Source organism: Clinocottus analis, unplaced genomic scaffold (genome assembly GCF_023055335.1).
Source record: "Clinocottus analis isolate CAN_PGR_092001 unplaced genomic scaffold, fCliAna1.0.p SCAF_7, whole genome shotgun sequence".
NCBI lineage: Eukaryota > Metazoa > Chordata > Actinopteri > Perciformes > Cottidae > Clinocottus > Clinocottus analis.
In genome coordinates, this window is record NW_027176229.1 from 163,732 (window position 1) to 176,271 (window position 12,540).

The 12,540-nt window shown below is 46.0% G+C and overlaps 2 protein-coding genes across 6 annotated transcripts in view; one reads left to right on the top strand and one right to left on the bottom strand.

Moving 5' to 3' along the window:
* kank1a (KN motif and ankyrin repeat domains 1a) overlaps nt 1-2,257 on the top strand; it is a 46,668-nt gene extending 44,411 nt beyond the window's left edge. For all 4 annotated transcript variants that reach the window (XM_068605408.1, XM_068605410.1, XM_068605409.1 and 1 more), the window contains 3 exons: nt 391-591; nt 1,188-1,286; nt 1,377-2,257. In XM_068605408.1, the coding sequence (XP_068461509.1) occupies nt 391-591; nt 1,188-1,286; nt 1,377-1,439 (363 nt within the window). In that variant the 3' untranslated portion in view covers nt 1,440-2,257. The remainder of the gene's footprint in view (nt 1-390; nt 592-1,187; nt 1,287-1,376) is intronic.
* A 259-nt stretch (nt 2,258-2,516) lies between these two features.
* LOC137805022 (cilia- and flagella-associated protein 157-like) lies at nt 2,517-11,827 on the bottom strand. 2 transcript variants are annotated; one of them, XM_068604667.1, is made up of 9 exons: nt 11,671-11,827; nt 10,552-10,823; nt 9,532-9,685; nt 9,135-9,402; nt 4,315-4,436; nt 3,732-3,882; nt 3,254-3,387; nt 3,047-3,167; nt 2,517-2,788 (listed from the first exon to the last, which is right to left on the bottom strand). In XM_068604667.1, the coding sequence occupies exons 1-9, from the start codon at nt 11,820-11,822 to the stop codon at nt 2,693-2,695; spliced, it is 1,470 nt and encodes a 489-aa protein (XP_068460768.1). In that variant the 5' UTR covers nt 11,823-11,827; the 3' UTR covers nt 2,517-2,692. The 2 variants fall into 2 exon arrangements, with proteins under 2 accessions (XP_068460768.1, XP_068460769.1); XM_068604668.1 differs by having other exon boundaries at nt 3,047-3,172.
* Nucleotides 11,828-12,540: the final 713 nt, after the last annotated feature.

Consider the following 12,540-nt stretch of genomic DNA (forward strand, 5'->3'; position numbering starts at 1 on the left):
TTTAACTATTATATTAATATTCTCTATATTTCTGTACTCTCTACCTTCATTCTAGTCCATGTGCCTCTAGTTGTTGCTCTACCTTCATTCTAGTCCGTGTGCCTCTAGTTGTTGCTCTACCTTCATTCTAGTCCGTGTGCCTCTAGTTGTTGCTCTACACTCATTCTAGTCCGTGTGCCTCTAGTTGTTGCTCTACCTTCATTCTAGTCCGTGTGCCTCTAGTTGTTGCTCTACCTTCATTCTAGTCCATGTGCCTCTAGTTGTTGCTCTACCTTCATTCTAGTCCGTGTGCCTCTAGTTGTTGCTCTACACTTCATTCTAGTCCGTGTGCCTCTAGTTGTTGCTCTACCCAGCGAGATGGCGGCGTTAACGCAGCGTCTCTCTCCTCAGGCCGGTCAGACGGGGCTGATGCTGGCGGTGAGTCACGGCCGGATGGACATGGTCCGGGCGCTGCTGGCTCACGGGGCCGACGTCAACGTCCAGGACGACGAGGGCTCCACGGCGCTGATGTGCGCCAGCGAGCACGGACACGTGGAGATCGTCAAGCTGCTGCTGGCGCGGCCCGGCTGCGACGCCACGCTGAGCGACGGCGTGAGTCACCGGCGACGCGCTCGTGTTTTTGCTCCAATGCCACCGAGTCTGCTCTACGGACGAGTAGTAGTACTCTACAAATTAAGATCAAAAAGCCTGCAGAGCGTATGAAATATTTAGATGTAAATGAACCACCCAACAGTTTACACAAGTGCAACAGAAATAAGTCAGATTCATGCTTCCGTCTGTATAAATGTTTGTTAATTTAATGTTTTTTCTGAGTGTCGTTGTTATAGAATGGTTTCTTGCCTGGAGACTGAAATACAGCAGCTAAAGAGGTTTCCTTCCAGCTATAAATAGTTTTAAAAAAGTCATGAAAGTCAATTTAGTAAAACATTCAAGCCCTATATTATGTCATAAGTTGAGGAAATCTGTGTCGGTCGTCTTCTTTGAATGATCCGACCTGCGTGTCCAGAAGCGTCGCCCAGACAGCAACATATGAAAACACAGGCAGCTGTGCAGACGAGTCATATTATTATTTAGATATCTGTGTGTTGCCTCACATACAACGTGCCGGTCGCTGCTGATATCCCCCGTTTTTTAAACACTGAGAAGTTGAGTGTGTCTGACTGATCCGTCTTCCTCGTTGTCTCCAGGACGAGAGCAACGCTCTGTCCATCGCTCTGGAAGCAGGACACAAGGACATCGCCGTGTTGCTTTATGCGCACGTCAACTTCTCCAAAGCCCAGTCTCCTGTACGTCCTCGTCCATTGATTTATTTCATTTAACCTCCCTGTTCTTCTGATCTCACGTCTATTTACACGTGTGTGTGTTTTATTTTCTAGGGAACGCCTCGACTCGGCAGAAAGACGTCGCCGAGTCTCACTCGGAGGAGCACGTTTGATTAGAGGCCCCGCCTCTCCCCACAAACCCTGCGCTGCTATTGGTTCACGCTGAACGACGCCTTACCCACAGCTGGATGAGGGACGCACCAACCAACCAATGAGATTCCTGGAAATGATATATATATACACACATACACACACATGTACACTGATGTGCCCTTCTGTATGAATGTAACCAGCTGGTGCCTCGTGTCCCGTCAGATAACAATCAGCAAACCAACACGGACACAAATTTAACTACTAAATGACTTTGTTTCGTCTTCCTTTCATTCATTTTATTTTTATTTTTTGCAGTTTGACAACTTCTTTTTTTCTTCTAAAGCTCAATGTTGATCATTCAAGAGCACCAAAACATTTGTGATTTTTTTTGTTGTTGTTGGTTCGCCTCCAGATGGAGAATAATCACCCGCCTGTTAGAGGAAGTACTTCCTGTATATATCGCTGGCCTCGACGTCCCGGCCGCTCACGCGTGCGCCCAGCTCTCTGCAGTACGAACGCACCGCCGCTACCTAGAACTGGAGAAATTGTACTTTTATACAAATCCTTTGTATCTATTTAAAGAGAAGAATCGCAGTATTTTGAATATTTCCTATTACTACTTAACGACCCATGAAGTTATATATTTATCAAAGTATAGTTTTTAATGCAGATATATGTATTTCATGTACAAACGGTGGTCATTAGTTCAGTTATTCTCTCTGTGTCTCTCACGTGTAACACGTCTGTCCTCTAGTGTTCAAGGTTCTGACTTTCATCCTTTGATGAGAATTGAAGTTCCTGAGACTTCGCCATATTACAATAAACACCAATTAAAGAATATAGATCAGTGTCTCTGCTTCGTTAGTGATCCACACATGTGACGAGTTAAGGGACATTTACACTGCATGTTTCTCTCCAAACGGCCCGTGTATCTGTCCTTCTGTCTGTCGGTTCTCTCGTGTTTAGCAGAAGAAAAAAGGCTTGAATGCATATTTTTCCACATTTCAAAATATTTTATTCAAAGGTACTGAATGCAAAAAAAATAAAAGAATATCAAATAACATTTGACACGTTTTTAGACTCTAACGGTCAGAAATATATTGTATATAATAGTTATAAATGCCATCACATTAAATGATGAGGATGCAGAACGTAGCATTAGTCCCATGGATTCAACTTCTCAGAGTTTTCACTGCTTCGTTCTCGTGGTCCAGGATCAGATTGAAGATGCAAAGAGTTTTCTCTCCAACAGGAAAAGGAAACGAGTGGCGTTGATGTTACTCTGGTTCAGTGAAAGACTTTCTGGAGGTCATGAGTCTGACAGCGGAGTCCATCTGGATCAAGGAGCTGGATGTTTGCTGACCGGACGCTTCCTGAGGGGAAGAACAGAGCAACGGCAGGCAAATGAGTCAGAGAGCGTATGTCCAACCCAGAACTGAATCCTCTACAATTAAAGTGACTTCAAATGTGTTTTGTTTGCAGTTGGTGAATGAAGTCAGTCATTATTTTCTTCTCAGATGAAGTTTTCAAGAAGAATCCTAAGTTTAACTCGAGGTAACGTTCTTTCCACCAGAGCCCGTTTAAAGTGTTTGGAAGTATTATTTCAATGCTACTAAAGCAGGTGAACAGACCTGTGCAGGGGCCCGCGGGCGGCGGCTTTGTGTCTGGGCGCGGGCCGGGGTACGAGGCCCAGGTCGCCCGGCCTGTAGCGGGCCAGCTGGAACTGCAGGCTCAGAGCCGGGTTCAGGCTCGCTGCTCTGCAAAGACGCATCTGTCAGTAACTGTGTGTAGTCTCAGTGCTGATCAAAGAGCCAAACAAAGGGATGCTGTCCAGTCACCCGCTTGCTGAGGGGTCAGAGGCCTGCAGCTCATCGGGCTGGTCGTGTTCGGGCCGGTCCAGAACCACCAGCAGCTTCTCCATCAGTCGCTTCCACTGGACCTCCTCCTCTTCCTCCTGGTCTGCAGGCGCATCCTGCAGGCAACAGAGTCCACTTCAGCTTTACCGTGAGAATCCTATCAGCTGGCTTTACATTGTTAAACATTGAATAAGTTGAATATCTGCATGGTCGTGGTGGTCCAGCCTGTTCTGAGCATTTGGCTTTCATGTAAATATTAAATCAAATAAAATTTTATAATGTAAAAATCAATTAAAAGTGTGTGTGTGTGTGTGTGTGTGTGTGTGTGTACATGCACACACACAGTATGTGCATGTATTCCGGGCCACTTATTTTAAAACGAGATTTAAAAGTTGAGATAAGTGACGCCTTCCTGCTGGTGTCCAGATGTTCCAGATGTTCAGGGTTTGTTTAGTTTTACCATCAGGGCTTGTCTGAGAGCCACGGCAGCTTCCTGCATGATGCTCTTCATCCTGCTCCTCCTCCTCCTCTCCTTCTGTAGCTCCGCCTCCAGCCGGCTCACCTGCGCTCTGCCGTCAGCGCAGCGCTCGGACAGCGAGGCTCGTTCCCGTCTGAAAACACACGCGGCGACGGCACGTTCAGCTGGGAACCGGCTTCATGGCCTTCACCCGTTCTCGTGACTCAAACTACAGTATTTACTCATCATCGAAGCCTCTGTCTTCTCACTGGTTTAACTTTCACACCCACTTTATATTTTACATTCTGACTTCAGCGCATTGAGGTTTCCCAAAACATGGACTCATCTCACTGCTGGACGCGCCGCTTGAAGCTTGTACTTAAGCAGCTGTTGTTGCGACATGCTTTTCTAATGTCACTGCATTTTATTTCTAGAGTGCCTACAAGATACTTTTGCTTAATCTAATACCATATTCTTCTTCAACATTTAGAAATATGTTTAAAAAGTCTGAGAGTCCGATTGAGTCGTTCTAGCTGCTCTTTCTCGTCAGCTTGAGTCAATATTCAGAGACGGAGTGAACTTTGACCTGAGGGCCTCCATCTCGGCCAGCGCCCCGGTGTGTTCGCTCTCACGCCGCTCGCGTTCCCGCTTCTCGTCTTCCAGCTCCGCCTGCAGCTGCCGACACTTCGCCGTCATCTGCTCCGCCACCTGATGGAGGAACGGCGTCACGCACGAGTAAAACCCATCGAGGCTCAATGCGCCCTGAAACCTGTTGGCTGTGTCGCCCTCCCTCTCTCTCTCTCTCTCGCTCTCTCTTCCTTCTCTCCTTCAGAAAGCAGGAAGAACGGCTTCCTGCTTTCTTACCGTGCAGGCGCTTTCCTGCTTGCTCTCGCCTCTGTTTGCATTTTTCTGCTAATATCTTCTGATATACTTGTTTTTCTTCTGTGGGAATCTTTGAGCAGCAGCTCCTGGACACTTGATAACCACTGGGACTCTATTTCTATGTAGATGTACCTGGCTATTGCCCGACTTATGCTGGTTTAGAGATACATTGCTATAGGCTACTTAGCAGCTAAGCTAAAGCTAAGGAGCAGCAAGATGCCACCCGTTTCCCTTTCCATGGACAACTACTACAAACCCCTGCAGAAGATTACAGTCTTGGAAACAAAATCCACCAACTAGAAGTGAACGTGGAGGTAAATGGACCGTTTCAGAATGATACCACTTCACCATGGACTCAAGATCCTGTACAAATGCAAGCTAAGACACAGCTAACTAGTACCACCAGGCCTACCAAGAAACAGGAGGGCTGTGTAGCTGTTAACGAAACCTCGAATGGTCGTCCTCCCTGGAACTCTCTCGGTGCAAAGCCGAAGAGGCATTTACGCCTCAGGATGTGGGAGGACCAGGACGACTCTCAGGCAGAGCCCGGCACCCTGAGATCTCTGATGCGACTGGCTGGCCGGCACTACCACGCAGGCAGACTTCCTCATCAACCCCTGTACACAGCTGGACACAGCCGAAAACAGCTGGGAAGAGTAAAACCAAAGAACCTCTACAACAAACAAGCCTACAACTTGAAAACAGATTTACTCCATTGCCGCAGCATCCTGAATCTGATGGCCTGGATAAGCAGCTATCTTCTCAAAGCAGGGTAATAACTGAGAGTGAACGTGAAAGGCAGCAGGAAAAGCTACCGGCTAGGCCTGATACTGTGATTGTTGGTGACTATGCTGTAAAAGATGTCAGAACGATCTGCAGCAGGAATACCACAATACTCTGCTTTCCGACCGATATGGTCTCTAACATGAAAGACAAAATCCTGAACATCTTGCTGACCATCCCACGGTGAAAAACCTCATTGTGCATACGGGAAGCTGTGATATTGTGAAGATCTGAAGAGAGACTTTATTGACTTGTTGAACACAGTGAACTCTGTCAAGGCTGAGGTGTTCATCAGTGGCCCTCTTCCACCAGCCAGGAGAGGAGATGAGATTCAGCAGGCTGTTTGAACTGAACAGATGGCTTTCAACTGCATGTACTGACCATACAGTACATTTTATCAACAATTGTATTGTTCTGGTAGCGTATACATCTTTTGAAGGCAGATGGAGTTGCCTGAACAAGTCAGGGGTAAAACAGTTTATCTCTAACCTACTTTTCTTCCTGCGTCACGCGTCTGTTCCCACTGCCAAGGACAGGAGACAAGAAGAGTCTAAACAAGAGATAACCACACAGCACGGCCATGGTGACCTCACGGGAAGGATGTCAAAGGAGAGCCAAGCGGAGGAGTCTCCACCGTCATCACCAAGGATTGATACCCCCGTCGGAGAGGAGGAGTCTCCACCCTCACCATCAAGGATTGATCCCCCCTCCGAGAGGACGAGCCTCTACCTCCCTCACCAGCACCTACTTCCACCCCCAATACTTCATCCGGGTCCCTTTCCTTTCTATTCACCCGCCCCTCCCTCGCCCTCCCACCACCCACCTCCACCTGGAGTTCACTGACCGCTTGGAAGAGCTGGTCAATGCCGAAACCAACGGCCTCCACAACGGCTCCACAACCATCTTCTATCTCCCCTACCTGATAAAGACATGAATTGATATTGTTTGGGTCCGGACTACAAGGCTACTGACACCACTGAATATCTCCGGGAACAGTCGGGCCCTGTATGAAGCGAGTTCTGTCAATTCCTGTCCTGACCTATAGAAAAAGAAAGGTGAGGATGCAGAGAAACATTAGCAAATCTGCAAATTTATCAAATTTAACATCTATTCCTCGTCAGCCTGTCCAAATAAATAAGGCAAATAGAGCTTTAAACACATTAAACTTAGCTTTAATAAATGTCAGGTCTCTGTCAGGAAAAACACTTTTAATCAACGATTGTATTATTCGACACAAACTTGATTTTATGTTTTAACCGAAACTTGGTTAGATAACAGAGCAGCTGCTCTTCTTGAATCAACGCCTCCCAACTTCAGTTTTAAGAAAGGAGATGGAGTTGCTATTTTATTTAATAAGTCTCTTTAATGCAAGCAGATGTCTTTTGGTCATTTTACTTCCTTTGAATTTGTGGCTCTGAATTCCACTCAAGTTGTATTCCTCAACATTTACAGACCACCTAAATACTGTGCAACCTTCTTTGATGAGTTCACTGAACTGTTGTCTATCATCTGTATTGATTTTGATTGTGGCGTCATTGTTGGTGATTTTAATATCCATGTTGATAATCCCCAGGACAGAGGGTCTATAGAGCTATGTGGTGCTATGTGGTGTCCTTGATCACTATGATCTGACTCAGCATGTAACAGGTCCCACCCACAACAAGGGGCACACTCTAGACCTGATCATCACCAAAGGTCTGAACATTTCCAACGTTACTGTGACTGACGTTGCACTCTCTGATCATTTCTGTGGCTCCTTTGAGAGTTCAATCTCCCTGCACACAAATGTCCAAACCGAGGTTGTGACAAAGCGTTACATCACTGAAAACACCAGTGAACTATTTATTCTCCTCTACGCCAGCCCTCTCCTGCATCTCAGTCAATGAGCTTGTGGATGGCTTCAATTCTAAAGTTAAACATGTTATTGATGCCGTTGCAACCACTAAGATGAAGGTTGTCTCGGGTAAGAAAAGATCCCCCTGGAGAAATGCCACGCTGGTCCGAATAGAGAAAAAAGAGTGCCGGAAAGCTGAGCGCAGGTGGCGAAAAACTAATCTCCAGGTCCACTGTGGGATCTATAAAGAGAGACTTCGAAAGTATAATTTGGAACTTAAAAGTGCAAGGCAGTCCATCTTCTCTGACATCATAACCAAAAACAATAACAATACACACGCCTTATTAGCTACCGTGGACAGGCTAACAAACCCGCCGGTGTCGGTAACTACGCTCCAATCCACTTGTGCTTGCGATCACTTTGCCTCCGACTTTGCTGACAAAATTTAGACAATGAGACAAGCAGTTGGTGGATCCACACCAACCACAGGATGTGTGTTGTCACCATGTTTAAATAGCATCCATTTGAATATCATGACACAATTTCATTTAATTAACCAAAGAAGCCTGGAAGACATTAAACATCTGGAAACCTGCTCCTGCTGCTGGATGTTCTACCAACAAGCTTTTTCGAAAACATTTCACACTGCATGACCAGTGATCTTTACAGATTGTAAACACATCCCTTCTCTCAGGTGTTTTCCCACAAGCCCTAAAAACTGCAGTTATTAAACCACTCCTGAAGAAGGCTAGTTTAGACCCCGAATTATTGAAACACTAGAGGCCAACATCAAACCTCCCGTTTTTAAGTAAAATATTGGAAAAAGTGTTTTTTCAACCGCTGAATAACTTCTTGGCCGAAAATAACAGTTTTGATGTCTTCCAGTCCGGCTTTCCTCAGCACCACAGCACTGAAACTGCTCTTGTTAAGGTTTTTAATGACAACCACTTAAACACAGACAGTGGCAGAACTTTAGTCTTAGTGCTACTGGACCTCAGTGCTGCATTCGACACGGTCGATCATGACATGCTACTAGACAGACTGAGAGTCTGGGTGGGACTCTCTGGAGCAGCACTTAACTGGTTTGAATCCGACTTAAAGGACTGACAATACTGTGTGTCGGTAGCTAATTACACATCAGAGCTGACTAGGATGACAAGTGGTGTTCCCCAAGGCTCAATACTGGGGCCTCTTCTGTTCAACATCTACATGCTTCCATTGGCTCAGATTATGAATAACAACAAAGTGTGTTATCATAATTATGCAGATGACCCACAAATCTACATAGCTATATCACCAGGGGACTATAATCCCATACAAGGGTTGGCTCAATGCATTGAAGAAACGAACATCTGGATGTGCCAGAATTTTCTTTAATTAAATAAAGATAAAACAGAAGTTATTGTTTTTGGTCCCAAGGATGAACAATTGAAAGTGAGAGCTCAGCTTCAATCACTGATGTTAAAAACCTCAAACCAAGCCAGAAATCTAGGTGTAGTTATGGATTCAGACCTCAACCTGAACAGCCACATCAGGACAAGGACAAAGTCAGCCGACTATCACCTGAAGAATGTATCAAGGGTTAGAGGACTTATGTCTCAACAGGATCTGGAGAAACTTGTCCATGCATTCATCTTCAGCAGACTTGACGACTGTAACGGTGCGTTCACAGTCCTCTGTAAAAAGTCAGTCAGTCATAATTTTATGTGAAGCACTTTGAATCGCATTGGTTCTGAAATGTGCTCTACAAATAAACTTGCCTTGCCTTCCTTCCCTCTCTCCCTCTCCCCTCCCTCCCTCTCCCTCCCTCTCTCACGCTTCCTTCTCTCCCTCCTTCTCTCCCTCTCCTCTCCCTCCCTCTCTCTCTTTCCCTCCTTCCTCCTTCCCTCCCTCCCTCCCTCCCTCACCTTCTTGCGGACGCAGCTCTTGCGTGTCGTCTCGTGGAGCATCTCCTCCAGGAGGTGCAGGTCCACGCTGAGTCGGCTCTTGCGGTCCCGCAGGTCCGAGTTCTCCTCCATCAGGGTCAGCGTCTGCTCTGACAGCCGGCCCATCCGGGCCTTGACCTCCGTGTTCTCCTGGAGGGCCGACTTGGTCGCCGCGGGGACCTTCTGGTCCACCAGGTGTTGCACTTCGGCCGCCATGGTCGCCACGTGGCCCTCCATCTCCTCCTCCAAGCTGTGCGGGTGGGGATAATCCAGGCGTAGTAATTAATAATACTGTAGGCTTTAGACGTTTGTTTATTTAATACGACTCCGCTACATCAGAGCTTTCTACCACACGTTATGTTTTCAATAAGATCTCCACCTCTTCTTCTCCAGCAGCGCTTTCATCTCCAGGTGGTGGAGGGCAGCTCGGTGCTGCACCTCCTGACTGCACAGCTGCTTCCTCACAGACTCCAGGTCGGACGTCAGCTGCTCCTTCTGCTCCTGAAACTCCTCCAGAACGGCCAACCTCGCAGCTTGGAGGAGGAGAGGAGGAGAAGAGAGAGTGGAGGAGGAAGAGGAGAAGAGAGAGGAGAGAGTGGAGGAGAGGAGAGAGTGGAGGAGAGGAGAGAGTGGAGGAGATAGGCAAGGAGATGGTTAAAGTGAGGCAAGGAGAGGGTTAAAGTGAGGCAAGGAGAGGGTTAAAGTGAGGCAAGGAGAGGGTTAAAGTGAGGCAAGGAGAGGGTTAAAGTGAGGCAAGGAGAGGGTTAAAGTGAGGCAAGGAGAGGGTTAAAGTGAGGCAAGGAGAGGGTTGAAGTGAGGCAAGGAGAGGGTTGAAGTGAGGCAAGGAGAGGGTTAAAGTGAGGCAAGGAGAGGGTTAAAGTGAGGCAAGGAGAGGGTTAAAGTGAGGCAAGGAGAGGGTTAAAGTGAGGAAAGGCGAGTAAAGTGGAGGAGAGTGTAAGAGAGAGGGGATGAGAGGGTGAGAGGAAAGGAGAGAATAGAGAAGTAAGACAGAGGAGAGGAGAATAGAGCATAGGACAGGGTGGAGGATAAGAGAGGAGAGGATTAGAGAGAGGGTGGAGTCGAGGAGAGGAAAGGGTGGAGGAGAGAGGGTTAATTCTCGGTGGTTTCAGCCCCTGAGATTGAACTCCTCCAGGGCGTTTGTGTCATGGAGGTGTTGAACGCGTCCGGGTAGCCGAACCCTTCAGCCGCCCGTCTCGTTTGTGGCCATGTTGATGGGAGTTATAATGTGGATGAGGGCAGATGACGGAAAACACTAAATAATACCACGCCAGTGGGCTTCTTGATTGACCGGCTTTGTCAAACAACTTTTTGTTGGTATTATTACACGATTGTCTCACAATAAAACCCAGCAGTTGACCTGCTAGACGCTCCGTCTCACCCAGCGTCGTGTTCTCCGCTTCGAGTTCCTCCACCCGGCCTCCCAGCTCCTCCCTCATCTCTCCCAGCTGTCGCCTCAGAGCCGCTGCGTCCTCGCCGCTGGCCCGCCGCCGGCTCTCCAGCTGCTCCGTCAGCTGCTCCGCCTCGGCCTCCTTTTCCAGCACGGAGCGCTTCAGGAAGGCCACGACGTCGTTCTTCTCCTCCTCCAGCGCGCCGTAACGACTGTCCAGCTCCTTCTTCTGCCGCTCCTGCAGGTCGCACTCCAGCTGGTACCTTGAGGAGGATGGAGGAAGGTGGAGGTAGGAGGGAAGAGGGATGAGGCAAAAAGAAAGGAGAGATAAGGAGGAGGAGGAGGGACGAAGGACGAAGGACGAAGGACGAAGGAGGAGGAGGCCCGGATCAGGTCCTTCATGAGTGTACTTAAGTACAGTTTGAGGTACTTGTACACTTGCTGGTGCTTTATACTTCCACTGAAATTCAACGGAAAGTATTCAACTTCTTTTTCTCTCCCTCCACTATATGTATTTGTTAACTTAAATGACTTTGTAGATTCAGATTAATAATACACACATATGATCAAGAAATACATGTTAATATTGATTAAAATAAAACATTAGTGAATCCAGGGGAGATTATAAAGATACGCAGCAGATACAGATGTTAAAATGAGCTCCACCAACAGCTTGCAATGTACACACTAATGCAGCAATACATATAATCCAGTCATATATATTATTATTCTGAAATAGGCCATTATGCACAATAAATACCCTAAAGTATATTTCAGTGCCAAACCGTTTGTGCCTTTACTCAAGTAAACACTTATTTGTATCAAATCTTGTGTATTAGTTTTTATTTGTTGTGTATTGATATGCACCTTCCACATCGTCCTTGTATGTGCAACGTATTTGGCAAATAAATTATTCTGAATCTGAAAAGTTGATAGCTGATACATAAATGGAATTAGTGGAGTAAAAAGTGCAATATTTCCGTGTACTTCCCTGCACAGTGTTTGGTGAATGTACTGAAGTACTTCTCACCTCTGGTTGTACTGCGTTATCTGCAGTATCGGTGCAGCTTGTACACGTTTAAAGAAGCACCGTGGTATCACGTGACTCACCTCTCCAGCTGCTCGTTCAGATATCGTATCTGAATCAGATACAAACTCTTCTCTTTGTCCTCGGACCCGCTTTTATCTGCAGGAGTCGACGAGCTTTCTTTTTTCGCTGTTTTCTTGACTTCATCTTGTTTCTTCTCCTTCTTCCTCGGCATCGTGTGGCGCGAGTTTGCTGGTTGCTATAAGCAACGCTGTGTTCAGGGACTCCTCGGAAAGTTAACTTCTTCACGTGAAATGTAATCGGAAGTTCAAACTTGTATTGTTTTTGGTTTGATTTGTTGCATTTGCACGAAAATGTAGTATATGTTTGGTGATTATTCTCATATTGTAGTGCTAGTTTCGACCATACTTTTAAAATTATGAATATTTGCTGGTTAATTTGATTTTCGGAATCGGATTTTCCTCTCACATTTAAAGCCCCATTTGGTTCGACCAGAAAAAAATGAATGGAAAGAAATAATATGAATTACTACAAAATTCCGAAAGAAATGTTTATGGTGTGGCTGCTACTGCTGTAAAACGATGCAATACACACACGCTAATATTAATAATCATGATACATTTCATTTGTATAGTGCTTTAAACGATACTCAAGGCACTTTACATGGAAACAAAAAAATGACAGTAGTAACTACAGTAAGTTATTAAGGTACATTATGCCAATATTACCAATAGTAAGATGTGTTATTAAGGTATATTAGTGTTTGTATATATGCGTGGAAAAAATATGTGTCTGTAGTTATAGATAAGAAAAACTAAGACTCTTTACATAAATGGATGAAAGTGAAAAATATTATCAGACTATTGATTTAAAATGACAAACCTATTTCTTAATATTCGAGTGTGTGTGTGTGTGTGTGTGTGTGTGTGTGT

Coding starts and splice junctions, on each gene's coding strand:
- LOC137805022 (XM_068604667.1), bottom strand. CDS start 11,822: ATGCCGAGGAAGAAGGAGAAGAAACAAGATGAAGTCAAGAAAACAGCG. Junction 9,403..9,531: donor GCGCTGCTGGAGAAGAAGAG/GTGGAGATCTTA, acceptor CCACCCGCACAG/CTTGGAGGAGGAGATGGAGG. Junction 2,789..3,046: donor GCCCGCGGGCCCCTGCACAG/GTCTGTTCACCT, acceptor TCTTCCCCTCAG/GAAGCGTCCGGTCAGCAAAC.